Below are 17,262 nucleotides of genomic sequence, written 5' to 3'. Positions count from 1 at the left end.
ACACTCTAAGATTATCACTGACTGTGCCTCACCCTCAGTATCTTAGCAAGCTTGATATTTATTCTACAATGTGTCTGTGTTTGTTGTAACACAAAAAAATAATGCTTATAACTTCTTATAATTCCAACTCCAGGTAGAAGACTTTACTCCTACCATAGCTTCTAACATCACCTGGCCTATATCTATCTGTATTCTTTCTGGGTACCCCATACTGCAGCTTCACATACACAACAGGCCTATGGATCTGGTCCAAGCTACTTAGCACAGTACATAAATCCCTTCCCAATCTAGCCCCCCACCTCTCCAGCCAACACAATCATTTGCAGTCACTGTCTCAGTCACATTTCAAGCTGTTGTTCATCTCTAGAACTCTGATAATTAGGGCCTTGTCGACTTTGAGAAGACATACCCATCCTTCCAAACCCTTCTGGGATGTGATTTTATTGAAGTCTTTTCTCAACCCTCCCTCCCCACAGTATGAGGATACTTAGTTATAATTCCCTAGTTTATTGCACCACTTGCTTTGTTTACCTAGTATCTCCCCTACTAGACTGTGTGGTCCCTGGAAGCGGGACCTTGTTTTAGTTCTCTTAATATTCCCAGTGCCAAGCAGAACCTTGCCAGTCAGGTAAATCTCCCATTTATGGGACACTGGATTCACAATAGGTAACAGGGTCTCTCAAGACCAGAAGGCAACAGAGCTGACTATGAAATTGAAATGAAACAGGAATTGAGAGGTCTGAACACATCTCCAATTTCAATTTTCTTTCATGATAGAATGCCAGATTCCAGATCCCAGGGAGGTCCTGGCGCCCAAAAAGTTACCAGGGATGGGGGATCGGGGTTGGCACAGAAGTCACTCACCAACTGGTAGAGGGCGAGTGTTTGTTCTCCAGCGTTTTGGTCCAGGGCTTGTACCAGCTGATCTGCTCGGCAGCTTTGCCCCAGAACCTCTCGGGGTCGGTCACCGAGGCTGCGAAATGGGTCTTGTACTCGCTGCCACTGCCGGAGGACAGCGACCTGCATCCCCGGCCCACGAGACCGCCCCGCGGGCCCGGGGCCACTAAAGCCCTGAGGGCCGCACCGGCTCCCCGGGCCGGAGAGGACCCAGGCAAGGGCCCTCCGAGCCCCCCGGCGCTGGTGACTTTACGACATTGCAGCCAAGAGGGTTTCATCTCCGCAGGCCACCCGCGGTCCCCTAGTGTGCGACAAATGGGACTCTTGCAACTTCCTGGGGCCTGAGGGAAGCGAGTAGGGGGCGGGGGCAAATTCCGAAGTGAGCCCGGAGCCCAGAAGTTTGGAAGCCACACTAGGGTCGCCAGGAAAAACCGACCTGGAGCGACCAGAGAAGCAACAGGCTAAAGTGGGAGCCCCGGGATAGGGGTGTCACAGCGCCGTTGCAGTAGGTTAGTTGCGCTGCTGCACGAAATCCAAACCCCAACACGCACTTCCAACCCCGCAGCCTTCCCGGAAAAATCGCGCTCAAACTCCAGAACGTCCTTCCGATTTCAACACACAAGTACTCCGAGGAGGAGGCCAAAGGCCCATCTCTTTCAATTTTCAATCCAGCAGTTTGTACACGGCTGGTTTAATCTTTGGAAGGTCGTTGGTGGAGGTGGCATCGCCTCTGACCTGCAGGAAACCAGCAACTCGGTGCGTTGAGGCAAGGCTCTTTGATTGTTATTTATTTATTTATTTTTAAAAATCAGCTCAGTCCCTGGTTACTAAAAACACAACCAGCTCCAGGGCAAGGACTGCTCCGGGATTTCCTGACCACTGAGAGGGTAGGAGGAGTGGAAGGAGGTCATGCCAGACAAATTGGGAAGCGCTTCTTGGGGTGATTGACAGGCCACAGGGAAGGTGACCCCACTGGGATGCGGATTCACCTGCTGACCAGACTCCACATGTGATCTAGACAGAGAAGAGATAGGACTTGTTGCATTGCCTCCCTTCTAATTTGTCTGCTTGGAGTTTCTGTGGCTTTTCTAATGAGAAAACAAAACAAACAAATAAACAAAAAACAAAAATAGGAAGTAAGTAAAGATGGATCAAAAGAGGAAACTGGGAAAATGTAAAAAGAAAGGTGGTATATAGTACTATCTAGGTTTAACATTCTTCAAGCTCCGCTATTATTCATGCTTTAGCGAGATGCAGATGCAATCTTTTGCCTTAATATTATGCCAAACACATTCTGTCTTGGTGTGACAGTATTTGCAGTTTTAAACGTAAAGATACGTATTTCCAAATCTGAGGTGAGAAATAGTGGCATGCCCCTGACCTTGGGAAGGATCGTAACTTGAGAATCTGTAAACAAATGATCCTGCAAGAAAAGAATAATGTAGAGATAAAGGCTAAACAGAACAGAGGTAAGTGTAACGCAAAACAGAGAATATTTCTGGCCGGGTGCGGTGGCTCACGCTTGTAATCCCAGCACTTTGGGAGGCCGAGGCGGGCAGATCACGAGGTCAGGAGATCGAAACCACGGTGAAACCCCGTCTCTACTAAAAAATACAAAAAAGTAGCCGGGCGTGGTGGCGGGCGCCTGTAGTCCCAGCTACTCGGAGAGGCTGAGACAGGAGAATGGCGTGAATCCGGGAGGCGGAGCTTGCAGTGAGCCGAGGTTGCGCCACTGCACTCCAGCCTGAGCCTGGGCGACAGAGCGAGACTCCGTCTCAAGAAGAAAAAAAAAAACAACAAAAAAAACAGAGAATATTTCTTTAAATAACCATCTCCCTTTTCACTGAGAGGCAAGGCACTAGACTTTTCCCTGACATCTGCAGTCTACTTTAGTCCTTCCAAAGGTCTCACATCAAATAATGTCGGATGGCCAAAGACACAGTCACCATTTAAATCCAGAGAAAGTTACAAAGCCATTTAACCTCTTCGTCCTCTCCAGAATGACAAATTTAGTTATTGGCACCTATTATGTGTTCACATTGTGCTGGGCACTTTAAACAAATGTTAGCTCCTGTAACTCTCATAAGAGTACCAAGAAGTGGGAACCATAATCCCATGTTTACAAATGGAGCTAGTATAGAGATAGATCGACTTGCCCAAGACCACGCAGCTAGCAAGTGAAACAGTCAAGATTCAAACTTTATGGATGCCCAGTACTTCAAAGCCCAGATGCTTTGAATTACAGATATGCTGTGATACAATTTACTGACACCTCAAGGTGGAGGGCTAGGGGAAAACCCACTCTAGTCCTGTCACTCACTCCAGCATACTGTGCAAATACGATCATTTTATCTCTGTGCCACAACTTGAACAAGGAGGGGAATCTGACTCCAAAGTCCACGATTTTAATTCCAGGCTGAGTATCTTCTACTTTAAAAAAAAAAAAAATATCTTAGAATTCCAATAAAATATGACAAATTGAATAGCCACATTCATTCTTCTCCTTAAAGAAACTCCACTGAAAGAGAATCAAAGAGGGCGGTGGTCATGGTAAAAAACCTACAAGGATAAAGAGAACAGGAGAAGAGAAGAAACCAAATGAAAGAATAGAAAGAAGATGAATCTGTGGAATATGACTTAAAAGTGGGAGGAGGAGCTTGTGGAGGAGAAAATGGATTTTCCTAAGGAGAATCTGTTTTCTCCTTAGGAACCTGGAATGTCTCAAGTTTTGGAGGTGCTAGGTTCGTCTGAAAGTTCAGAAGGAAGTATGAAGTTTTTGAGCTTAAAAACAAAGAACTGATTACAAGATCGTATGAGGCAAAGTTAGACCCCCATATCGCCAGATGAAACCACTTTTTCTGGACCCATCAATGTATCATTTTTTCTTTTGAAAGTAATTGTATACAATAGATTGTTACTGTAAGCTCCATTTCAGGCTGAAGGGACAGCATAAGTGTAGACACAATCCAGCAAATGCAGCAGGTCTGGTTTGGAGAGCGTTCAGTGTACAGGTAGAACAAGAAAGGCTAGTGGGACTAGAAGACTGTATTGGAAACAGCCAGACAGGTGAGTGTAAATAGTGTCAAATGCAAGTCAGTACCTAAGGATAAACTATTAGCCTTTAACTTAAGACACCAAGAGCCTGTTGATTGGTCATTAAGCATATGAAAAGATTAAAATCATGAGCCATGAAGTCTCAGGTTGAATCTTATTACACTACTGCCACTTATTAGGTATGAAAATTTGGAAAGTTAATTAAGTTTTCTGAACTGCAGTTTCTGCATCTGTAATCTGAAGCTGATAATCTTACTTCACAGCATTGCTGCGAGGTTCAAATATGTGTAAACTGCTTAGCATTGGGTCTGTAGCAAGCCAAGCTAATTTAGGACAGCAGCCAAGCCAGTGAACAACCAAATAATCTAAAAATTCAACCCTGCAAATTAACATACCTAAAATGTAACAATCAGAACATTTCAAAAGAAATAATTTTAATTTAAGCCTGCAAATAAATTCTGTATTATTTCAAAAAATAAAATTATATTTTTTATTAATTTGAGGTACAGGGTAATCACAATCTTTTCAATGGTTAAGCATGCTAAAACTCTTGCTTATTAATACATAGTATTTATTTCATTGTATGTCATAATGGTATAATTAATATGTTATTCAGGATGGCATTTTAAAACATCATAAGCAGATTTATTGACAAAATTATTTAAGAGAAGCATTCTCGCAAACGGAAAAGGCAAAATAATGGAGACAGTGCAGGGAAAGAAGATCAGAGAGGATAAAAAGGTGTGGAAATTTGCTCAAGAAAGAATGAAGGGAGGGGAGAAAACTGGAGTCAGAATACTTAATGCCTGCTGAGGCAGGCGGATTGCCTGAGGTCCAGAGTTCGAGACCAGCCTGGCCAATATGGTGAAACCCCATCTCTACTAAAAATACAAAAATTAGCCAGGTGTGGTGGCACAGGCCTGTAATCCCAGCTACTCAGGAGGCTGAGGCAGAAGAATCGCTTGAACCCAGGAACCGGAGGTTGCAGTGAACGGAGATCGTGCCACTGCACTCCAGCCTAGGCCACAGAGCAAGACTCCATCTCAAAAGAAAAAAAAAAAAAGAATACTAATGCCTAAGGAAAAAATGCTGAAATACAAAAGAAGAACAAAGTGGAATTATAATTAAAAGAGAGAAAAGATATAAGGATGCTATCATCAAATTTTTCCCACTTTACAATCTTTACCAGGTTTGGTCATCACTAGTAGAGGTTAACCTTTTTATCAGAGAAAGAGAGAAAGAGAAAGTAGTTAAATTGTACACAATTTTAAAATAATGCATTCTGCTGGCCAAGAAATTTATTTTTTCACCTAAATATTTTACGAGCCAAATGTCTAACTACAAGTATTAGAGCTACTAAAATGCTTGATTGTGGCCGGGCGCAGTGGCTCACGCCTGTAATCCCAGCACTTTGGGAGGCCAAGGCAGGCAGATTACAAGGCCAGGAGTTCGAAACCAGCCTGGCCAGTATGGTGAAACCCTGTCTCTACTAAAAATACAAAAATTAGCCAGGCGTGGCGCTGTGCACCTGTAGTCCCAGCTACTCAGGAGGCTGAGGAAGAAGAATAGCTTGAACCTGGGAGGCAGAGGTTGCAGTGAGCCGAGATCGTGCCACTGCACTCCACCTTGGGCAACAGAGCGAGACTCCATCGCAAAAAATAAAAAAAGGTTTGCTTGTAACTTTTATGCTTCTGGTTTCTCGAATATTTTGAAAACTTAGCAAGTATATGTGGAGGGGTTTGCATAAAACACTTCATCTGTGCAGCAGGGCTGAGCTGAAGTTTGCCCCTGCAGAAACACTGCAAGTTTATTATGATTTAGCAAAGGGTTTCTGGAAAATATACTGATTTTCAGAGCTTAAAAAACAGTTTTTAAATTTCTAAAATGAAATCATCCATAGTAATTAAATTGTAAACTCCTATTTTGAAACTTTCTTTTTATTCCCAAACAGTAACTGCAGTTAAAAAAAAGAAAAGAAGAAGAAGAAAAAGGCAGATGAAAGAATCATTTTAAAACATGTAACATTCCAGTAGATGGGAAGGCATTCTACAACTCCAGTTCATTCTAGCAGCCAAATATCCTCCACTAATCTTATTTTTATTTCTGAAAAAACAAAACAACTGAAAGTTATTTCTAATTAAAAAACATATTGGCCGGGTGCAGTGGCTCATGCCTATAATCCCAGCACTTTGGGAGGCCGAGGCGGGTGGATCACCTGAGGTCGGGAGTTCGAGATCAGCCTGTCCAACATGAAGAAACCCCATCTCCACTAAAAATACACAATTAGCCGAGTGTGGTGGTGCATGCCTGTAATCCCAGCTACTCGGGAGGCTGAGGCAGGAGAATTGCTTGAACCAGGGAGGCGGAGGTTGCGGTGGGCCAAGATCACACCATTGCACTCTAGCCTGGGCAACAAGAGCAAAACTCCATCTCAAAAAAAAAAAAAAAAAAAAAATCTAGTTACTTCTATTTGAGAAAAACCTGAAGGGAACAACGTAGGCAAATATTTTCAATAAAAATTACTAATATTTTAATCAAATCACCCAAATCCTTAAAAGGTGATTTTAACTCTTCTGCAGAGATAATTCCAAAAGAATTATCTTGTTTCTGTGTCTGTTTCATATTCTTAACTAATACCACTGTGTGGTACTCAAATACTTGCAATACTACTTTAAATATATAAGAAATTGTCTCATTATCATGGTAACAGATTATGGAAAGAAAAAGAAATACCCTTTGTTATAATATTTTCCATAAAGTGTAGTTGATTGCCTAACAATTTAGGTTGCCAATTTATATGTGTGTGTGTGTGTGTGTGTGTGTGTGTGTTTGTGTGTGTGTGTGTTTAGGGTAGGATGGGAAGGTATGAAATTAAACTAGAAAATTAAACTTAAGGCCAGTTTACCACAAGAGCTGCTCTTACGTAACAAGGAAGCGGCAATCATTTTTAGATCTCAAAGACAACATAAAGATTTTAACTAAAGTACTGTTTCAAACTGAAAGAAATAGGAGAAAGAAATGACTTAATTTTGGTAGATCATGAAACCAGATGTTTCACTTATTTATTGGATATACTATGGAAAAGAAAACTAAAAGATATGAATATGTGCTGGATATTGGGATGATTTTAATGCAACCTGGCCAAAATTAACTAAACAATATCTCTCTGGTCCTATTTTCCACACCTCCAAACCTACTATTACACTGTACCCTTGGTAACTAGAGCGTGGCATGATGAAAACGATTAAAAAGTACAGTAAGCAATTTGGACACCTTTCTGCAAACTTTATGTTGAAGGATGGTCTGTTTAGATGACTCTTGTGGTAGCTTTATATTTTGGCTGTTGATACAATTTCCTGCCTTTTCTTAGAATTGAGCAACCAAATATTTACAACTTACTTAGGATACATGCTTTAAAAAGAGAAATTTGTAAATTGTATCAAGAGGCCCAGAATATGTTCAGAATTTCCAGTGAAGACATAAATTTCAATTGAGATCGATTTGCTTGCACTTGCCTTTTTTTTTTTTTTTTTTCAGTCTCACTCTGTCACCCAGGCTGGAGTGCAGTGGCGCGATCTCAGCTCACTGCAACCTCCGCCTCCCAGGTTCAAGCGATTCTCCCACCTCAGCCACCCGAGTAACTGGGATTACAGGTGCATACCACAACACCTGGTTAGTTTTTGTATTTTTAGTAGAGACGGGGTTTTACCATGTTGGCCAGGCTAATCTTGAACTCCAGACCTCAGGTGATCTGCCCGCCTCCGCCTCACAAAGTGCTGGGATTACAGGTGTGAGCCACCACACCCGGTCCACTTGCATTTTTAAAACTTCAGCTACTACTACACCATGGTGTGAATGTAAGTTTCTTTCTTTACACACATGTGCTTATAACTCTATGCAGATGTAGAGTTTGTCTGTAGCATTATACTGTTTATTCCTATTGGAACTGTTATCAGCCATTATAAACCAACTCTTTACATCAGAAAGAGCAAGAAAACAGTTATTTGTTTTGTAATTTTATTTTTTGTCATTTCTTGGTATTGTTATTTTGCAATTATGAATTTCGAGTGATATTACTGGACTCTGCCAGGCTATTTCTGAGCCAGTCTCATTTCTGCTTTTTTTACTTCTTTTTAAACCTCTCTCAAGTCCATTCTGACCAATTCTCCAGTGAGCTTATGTAATGGCCTTTTTCATATGCCATCTTTTTATTTTTGAGTTTTTATTGTACATTTTTGTGAATGCAGGAAATATATTCCACAGAAATGTACTGTGTCATTTCCAAAGGGGATCTTTTGGGCTACAGCTGAAAGACCAATATTCAAATGCATGAAGTATGCAATACAATGTGAAAAGCTAAATGAGATGAAAATGGATGTAATTTTTCCCTCCATATTCCCAGTGTCAACTCTTATTATTATATTAGAACTCAGTACAAAGGAGTGAAACCCACACATACTGAAACCTATGTGTGAGGTCACAAATGGATATTAACCAATGTTTTCTCCAAATTTACTTATAATTATGGATTTCCAGATTTGTTCTTCCTAACAGAAAAGTCAGATCCTCATGACCTCAATTTTCACTACATTTTAGGTTTTTGCTCAAATGTCATTTTGTCCCTGAGACATTCCTGGATTCCTCTATTTAAAACTGCACCCACTGTACATCATGACACAATTACCCTGTGCCCAGGTTTCTCACTCCACACTTTTCTGCATTACTTTTCACTATTGTATATGCTATTTATATACTAACTTGCTTGTTAATTGACTCCCCTTGTAAGTTATAATTAGTATTATAATTCATTTGTTCAAAAATTCAAGGTGCATTAGGACTTTTATTTTACTTTTATAGATTTAGGGGGTACAAGTGTCATTTTTTTACATGGATAGATTGCCTAACGGCAAAGTCTGTGCTTTCACTGTAATCATCACCCAAATAGTGTATATTATACCCATTAAGTAATTTCTCACCATCCTACCACCATCAACTCCCTCTCACCCTTCCAAGTCTCCAATGCCTATTACTCTACTCTCTGTGTCTGTATATACATTACTTAGCTCCCACTTATAAGTGAGAAAATGTGGTATTTGATTTTCTGTTTCTGAGTTGTTTCACTTAAGATGATGTTTCCAGTTCCATCCATGTTACACATGATCTACCAAATTAAGCCTACCATGCAAATGGAGGCTGAGGTGGGAGAATCGCTTGAACCTGGGAGGCGGAGGTTGCAGTGAGCTGAGATCGCGCCACTGCACTCCAGCCTGGGTGACAGAGTGAGACTGAAAAAAAAAAAAATAAAGGCAAGTGCAAGCAAATCGATGTCAATTGAAATTTATGTCTTCACTGGAAATTCTGAACATACTCTGGGCCTCTTGATACAATTTACAAATTTATCTTTTTAAATATATATATATATATATATATCACACTTTCTTTATCCAGTCATCCACTCATGGACATTCTGCTTGATTCCATATCTTTGCTATTGTGAATAGTGTTGTGATAAACACACAGACTCAAGACCCATCAGTGTGCTGTATTCAGGAGACCCAGCTCATGTGCAAAGATGCACATAGGCTCAAAATATAGGTATGGAGGAAGATCTACCATGCAAATGGAAAGCAAAAAAAAAAAAAAAAAAAAGGAGAGGTTGCAATCCTAGTCTCTGATACAACAGACTTTAAACCAACAAAGATCAAAAGAGACAAAGAAAGCCATTCCATAATGGTAAAGGGATCAATTCAACAAGAAGAGCTAACTATCCTAAATATATATGCACCCAATACAGGAGCACCCAGTTTCATAAAGCAAGTCCTTAGAGACTTACAAAGAGACTTAGACTCCCACACAATAATAATGGGAGACTTTAACATCCCACTGTCAACATTAGACAGATCAACGAGACAGAAGGTTAACAAGGATATCCAGGACCTGAACTCAGCTCTGTAACAAGCAGACCTAATAGACATCTACAGAAGTCTCCACCCCAAATCAATAGAATATAAATTCTTCTCAGCACCACATCACACTTATTCTAAAATTCACTACATAATTGGAAGTAAAGCACCCTTCAGCAAATGTAAAAGAACATAAATCACAACAAACTGTCTCTCAGACCACAGTGTAATCAAATTAGAACTCAGGATTAAAAAACTCACTCAGAACCGCACAACTACATGGAAACTGAACAACTTGCTCCTGAATGACTACTGAGTAAGTAACGAAATGAAGGCAGAAATAAAGATGTTCTTGGAAAACAATGAGAACAAAGATACAATGTACCAGAATCTCTGGGACACATTTAAAGCTGTGTATAGAGGGAAATTTATAGCACTAAATGCCCTGAAGAGAAAGCAAGAAAGATTTAAAATCGACACCCTAACATCACAATTAAAAGAACTAGAGAAGCAAGAGCAAACAAATTTAAAAGCTAGCAGAAGGCAAGAAAAGAAATCAGAGCAGAACTGAAAGAGATAGAGACACAAAAATCCCTTCAAAAATCAATGAATCTAGGAGATGTTTTTTTGAAAAGATCAACAAAATTGATAGATTGCTAGCAAGACTAATAAGAAAAGAGAGAAGAATCAAATAGATGCAATAAAAAATGATAAAGTGGATATCACCATTGATCTCACAGAAATACAAACTACCATCAGAGAATACTATAAACACCTCGACACAAATAAACTAGAAAATCTAGAAGAAATGCATAAATTCCTGGACACATGCACCCTCCAAAGATTAAACCAGGAAGAAGTTGAATCTCTGAATAGACCAATAACAGGCTCTGAAATTGAGGCAATAATTAATAGCCTACCAACCAAAAAAAGCCCAGGAACAGACCAGTTCACAGCCGAATTCTACCGGAGGTACAAAGAGGAGCTGGTACCATTCCATCTGAAACTCTTCCAATCAATAGAAGAAGACGGAATCCTCCCTAACTCATTTTATGAGGCCAACATCATCCCGATACCAAAGCCTGGAAGAAACACAACAAAAAAAAGAGAATTTTACACCAATATCCCTGGTGAACATTGATGTGAAAATTCTCAGTAAAATACTGGCAAACCGAATCCAGTATTACATCAAAAAGTTTATCCACCACAATCAGGTCAGCTTCATCCCCTGGATGCAAGGCTGATTCAACATACACAAATCAATAAATGGTATTCATCACATAAACAGAACCAACAACAAAAACCACATGATTATCTCAATAGATGCAGAAAATGCCTTCGACAAAATTCAATAGCCCTTCATGCTAAAAACTCTCAATAAACTAGGTATTGATGGGACGTATCTCCAAATTATAAGAGCTATTTATAAAAGCCAATATCATACAGAACAGGCAAAAACTAGAAGCATTCCCTTTGAAAACTGGCACAACACAGGGATGCCCTCTCTCACCACTCCTATTCAACATAATGTTGGAAGTTCTGGCCAGGGCAATCATGCAAGAGAAAGAAATAAAAGGTATTCAATTAGGAAAAGAGGAAGTCAAATTGTCCCTGTTTGCAGATGACATGATTGTATATCTAGAACACCCCATTGTCTCAGCCTAAAATCTCCTTACACTGATAAGCAACTTCAGCAAAATCTCAGGATGCAAAATCAATGTGCAAAAATCACAAGCATTCCTATACACCAATAACAGACAGAGAGCCAGATCATAAGGGAACTCCCAGTCACAACTGATATGAAGAGAATAAAATACCTAGGAATCCAAATTACAAGAGATGTGAAGGACCTCTTCAAGGAGAACTATAAACCACTGCTCAACAAAATAAAAGAGGACACAAATAAATGGAAGAATATTCCATGCTAATGGATAGGAAGAATCAATATTGTGAAAATGGCCATACTGCCCAAGGTAATTTATAGATCCAATGCCATCCCCATCAAGCTATCAATGACTTTCTTCACAGAATTTGAAAAAACTACTTTAAAGTTCATATGGAACCAAAAGAGAGCCCACACTGCCAAGAAAATCCTAAGCAAAAACAACAAAGCTGGAGGCATCACGCTACCTGACTTCAAACTATACTACAAGGCTACAGTAAACAAAACAGCATGGTAATGGTACCAAAACAGATACATAAACCAATGGAACAGAACAGAGCCCTCAGAAATAATGCCACATATCTACAACTATCTGATCTTTGACAAACCTGACAAAAACAAGAAATGGGGAAAGGATTCCCTATTTAATAAATGGTATTGGGAAAACTGGCTAGCCATATGTAGAAAGATGAAACTGGATCCCTTCCTTACACCGTATACAAAAATTAATTCAAGATGGATTAAAGACTTAAATGTTAGACCTAAAACCCTAAAAACTCTAGAAGAGAACCTAGGCAATACCATGCAGGACACAGGCATGGACAAGGACTTCATGTCTAAAACACCAAAAGCAATGGCAATAAAAGCCAAAATAGACAAATGGGATCTAATTAAACTAAAGAGCTTCTGCACAGCAAAAGGAACTACCATGAGAGTGAACAGGCAACCTACGGAATGTGAGAAAATTTTTGCAATCTACCCATCTGACAAAGGGCGAATATCCAGAATCTACAAAGAACTCAAATTTACAAGAAAAAACAACCCCATCAAAAAGTGGGCAAAGGATATGATCAGACACTTCTATAAAGAAGACATCTATGCAGCCAGCAGACACATGAAAAAATGCTCATCATCACTGGTCATCACAGAAATGCAATCAAAACCACAATGAGATACCATCTCACACCAGTTAGAATGGCAATCATTAAAAAGTCAGAAAACAACCCATGCTGGAGAGGATGTGGAGAAATAGGAATGCTTTTACACTGTTGGTGGGAGTGTAAATTAGTTCAACCATTGTGGAAGGCAGTGTGGCAATTCCTCAAGGATCTAGAACTAGAATTACCATTTGACCCAGCAATCCCATTACTGGGTATATACCCAAAGGAATATAAATCATGCTACCATAAAGACACATGCACACATATGTTCATTGCGGCACTATTCACAATAGCAAAGACTTGGAACCAACCCAAATGACCATCAGTGATAGACTGGATTAAGAATATGTGGCACATATACACCAGGGAATACTATGCAGCCATAAAGAAGGATGAGTTCATGTCCTTTGCAGGGACATGGATGAAGCTGGAAACCATCATTCTCAGCAAACTACCACAAGGACAGAAAACCAAACACCACATGTTCTGACGCATAGCTGGTAATTGAACACTGAGATCACTTGGACACAGGGCAGGGAACATCACACACTGGGGCCTGTCAGGGGGTGGGGGCCTCAGGGAGGCATAGCATTAGGAGAAATACCTAATGTAAATGATGAGTTGATGGGTGCAGCAAACCAACATAGCACATGTATACCTATGTATCAAACCTGCACATTGTGCACATGTACCCTTGAACTTAAGGTATTAAAAAAAAACACACACAGAAACAAAAAGCCACCTTGTGTAGGCAACGATAGAAGAGGCAGATGCTCAGCTAAACAGATGCCTCTTTTATGCTTTGTCTTCCTGAGATTAGATGCTTTAAGAATTGATTTAAAACTTTAGTTTAGTCTACAAGCAATACTGTTTTGAATGATACGTAGACCATAATCAGTAGTTAAAATTTTAGCTTTAAAAAATCCAGCAAAATCTCCTCAAACATTAACAATACATTTTTGAGGATTATATAAACTGTGAAAGAAAAGTGACAAACGTTTACTCCTACATAGTTCTTTATTATCTGTCATATGTGTATTGCCCATTGACTTTAGCAGTGCTACAGATAGTAGTACATTATAAGACTCTATGGAGACAAATAAATTTTTGTTTTTATATATATATATTTTTTATTATACTTTAAGTTCTAGGGTACATGTGCACAACATGCAGGTTTGTTACATATGCATACATGTGCCATGTTGGTGTGCTGCACTTATTAACTCGTCATTTACATTAGGTATATCTCCTAATGCTATCCCTCTTCCCTCCCCCCACCCCACAACAGGCCCCAGTGTGTGATGTTCCCCTTCCTGTGTCCAAGTGTTCTCATTGTTCAATCCCACCTATGAGTGAGAACATGTGGTGTTTGGTTTTTTGTCCTTGTGATAGTTTGCTGACAATGATGGTTTCCAGCTTCATCCATGTCCCTACAAAGGACATGAACTCATCCTTTTTATGGCTGCATAGTATTCCATGGTGTATATGTGCCACGTTTTCTTAATCCAATCTATCACTGTTGGACATTTGGGTTAGTTCCAAGTCTGCTATTGTGAGTAGTGCCACAATAAACATATATGTGCATGTGTCTTTATAGCAGCATGATTTATAATCGTTTGAGTATATACCCAGTAATGGGATGGCTGGGTCAAATGGTATTTCTAGTTCTAGATCCCTGAGGAATCGCCACACTAAGAAGACAAATAAATTTGATCTTCAGCACTGTATATACTTTTGTGGTAATGTTCAAAAGCAATTATTTTAATTGTCTAGTAATTAAGACATGTAACTAAACTCCTTAATTTCTATGAAACCCAAAATAATTATGTAGAGCAAATTAAAGATTTTTGTAGTAACAATAAAAATAAATCTGTTCTAGGGATTTGGTTATATTGCACACAACTAAATGCTAATCATATTTTATTGGTGTTTTTTATAACCCCCAAATCTGCTCTTTTCTTCACAAGTATTATTAGAAAGCAACATTAAATGTCTTATTATAATATACATGTTAATGAATCCAACAACAAAAAATCATGCAAATGTTTAAATTACTGCAAGTTTACTTTTGGTAATTTGATCAAGAATTTCTGCAAGATCTGGATCTAGGAAAAATGGATTTTGTAGGCAATCATCTTTCTCTGCCTCTCAAAAATACATGTAATCATCTAAGGTTAGAAAGATAATAATCAGGAAGCTTGCAAAAGAAAGGGTACAACTAGCTCCAAATTTCCCTTTGGAGGCAGAACACTTATTTAAAAAGTAACATTAGCATCGGATGCAATTATGGAAACAAAAAGATTTACTAAGGGCAAAAGAGCATAATATTTGAACTCCATTTTAAAGTTATCTGTAATCTCCCCTCATATTATCAAAAGTGAAACAAGAAGTCTTTTAACCATACAACAGAGGCACATTAACAGAGTTTGAGGTTCAGAACATGTGAAAATATTAGCTAGGAAAAGCGGGAAATTAAGAAAGGAAACTTAAAAACATTTTAAGATTGTATTAATTTCTTCAGTCACTACAAAAGCCTTTAATGTGGGCCTAACATGTGATCCCAGGACATCAGAAACAAAAGGGTAAATGTAACAGCGAAGACCAGGGATAAATTATTATAATATACGGTTTAAGAACTCAAGCTGAGTCCTTGATTTTAGTCCTTGCTCTGTCGGCCTTATTAGACATATGCTTTTGGTCCAGTTTTTCATTCCAAGGCTTAGTTTCCTCATGTGTGAAGTGGGAATAATAACGGTGATTCTGCCTGGAGCTACTGGAGGGTTAAATGAGATAATGCATATAAAGTGCTTGGTACAGTGTGTAATTCAGTCAGTACTAAATAGATGGTTACTTCCATTCATTCATTCAACATATATTTATTAGGCACCAGCTATATATGAGGCATTCTGCAGCTAATGGGAATAGAACAGGAGCAAGACTGTTGTCATGGAACTTACAGTTTAGTCGGAGAGAAAATTAAATGATCAATTACAAGAAAGTGCTATGGGAGTATGGGAGCACAGTCATGATTCTCAAAGAAGGTAGGAGAGGAAGGTAAGCCAAAGAAGGCTTCTTGGAGGAGATGATTTTTTTTAACTTTATTTTAAACTCGGGGTAGAAGTGCAGATTTGTTACATAGGTTCATGTATGTCATGACGGTTTCTTGTATAGATTATTTCATCACTCAGGTATTAAGCCTAGTACACATTAGTTATTTTCTCTGATCCTTCCCCTCCTCCCACCCTCCACTCTCCAAAAAAAGTCCCAGTGTGGGTTGTTCCCCTCTGTGTCCATGTGTTCTCATCATTTAGCTGTCACTTATAAGTGAGAATATTCAATATTTGTTTTTCTGTTCCTGTGTTAGTTTGCTAAGGATAGTGGCCTCCAGCTCCACCCATGTCCCTGCAAGAACATGATCTCGTTCTTTTTAGGGCTGCAGAGTATTCTATGGCGTATATGTACCACATTTTTAAAATCCAGTCTATCACTGATGGGCATTTAGGCTGATTCCATGTATTTGCTATTGTGAATAGGGTTGCAATATGTGTGCATGTGTCTTTATAATAGAATGATTTATATTCTATTGAGTATATACCTGGTACTGGGATTGCTGGGTCAGATGGTATTTCTGATTAATTTTAAGCTAAGACTGCAGGAGTAGACTGGGGTCAAGTAGGAAATGAGGCAGAAGCATGTTCCAGACAGAGGAAACAGCATATGAGAATGGCTTTAATCTTTTTTCAGTGATTCAGATGGGTGTCTTCTTTTCTCATCTTCATCTCCAGCTATTTTCATATGCTGTGATCTCTGTCTGGAACACTCTTCTACCTCTTTGTTCTCTCCCTGCCAATCCCACCTCACCGTATGCAGTGGTCGATAACAGTCAGGTGAAGTAGTCGTGACTTATAAGGTCCTATTGGTGATTTATAAGCCACAGAATGTAATACAGAATTTATCTTTAGGGTAACAGAAACTAATTGAAGGTTTATGAATGCATGTGCCTATATACATGTGTGTATGAATATTGTTTCCTGGAGGTTACTACTCCCTTCATTGAATTTTACTTAGAGAACATCATCATGCTTTGGGAAGAGGAAGGGAGAAATGGATCTTCATGGGTTGCTGAGAAAATAGACCCGCAGATGGAATGGTTCAGAAGCTGCAAGTAATAGCATTAATTTAAGTTGCAGATAGCACCATGATCAGTGTGAAAACAGTATCTACTGTGATACTACACTGATGGATGTGTACCCAGCAGCGTATAATTAAAAGTAATATGCAGAATGTGCAGTCCAAACGATATAGTAATGGCAGGAGTGACATGAGAAGCACAATCGTATATTGAGAAAACTCACGTAAGCCTTTATGCTAAATTATGACCTAAGAAATAGACTATGTGTGTCAGAGATAGAAGAGAAACTGGGAAAGTATTTTTTTTTAATGTATTGCAACCCAAATAAACCTCAAATTCCTCAACCCCTGTCTTATTAGGCCCTTCATTATCTAGCCTCTCATTAGCTTCCCTTCCTCATCTCTTACCACATTCCCAAGTTGCCCCCTGAACTTTCAGGTTCCTTATTGCCTG

At 39.3% G+C, this 17,262-nt stretch overlaps 1 protein-coding gene across 12 annotated transcripts in view; it reads right to left on the bottom strand.

The window, feature by feature from the left end:
* Positions 1-17,262, bottom strand: part of ACSS3 (acyl-CoA synthetase short chain family member 3) — a 515,807-nt gene that overhangs the window by 227,009 nt on the left and 271,536 nt on the right. For 4 of the 12 annotated variants that reach the window (XR_008650037.2, XM_063615113.1, XM_055236870.2 and 1 more), the window contains exon 1: positions 865-1,376. The exons of 7 other annotated variants lie outside the window; for them this stretch is intronic. Coding sequence is in view for 4 of the 5 variants with exons in the window: in XM_063615113.1 (XP_063471183.1) it covers positions 865-1,175 (311 nt within the window). In the remaining variant the exon portion in view is untranslated. Of the gene's footprint in view, positions 1-864; positions 1,527-17,262 lie in introns of those variants that run through there. One more of the 12 variants, XM_055236867.2, reaches the window with a different exon arrangement.

Source organism: Symphalangus syndactylus, chromosome 13, assembly GCF_028878055.3.
Source record: "Symphalangus syndactylus isolate Jambi chromosome 13, NHGRI_mSymSyn1-v2.1_pri, whole genome shotgun sequence".
In the NCBI taxonomy this organism is placed as follows: Eukaryota; Metazoa; Chordata; class Mammalia; order Primates; family Hylobatidae; genus Symphalangus; species Symphalangus syndactylus.
This window is presented reverse-complemented; position numbering and strand designations above follow the sequence as displayed.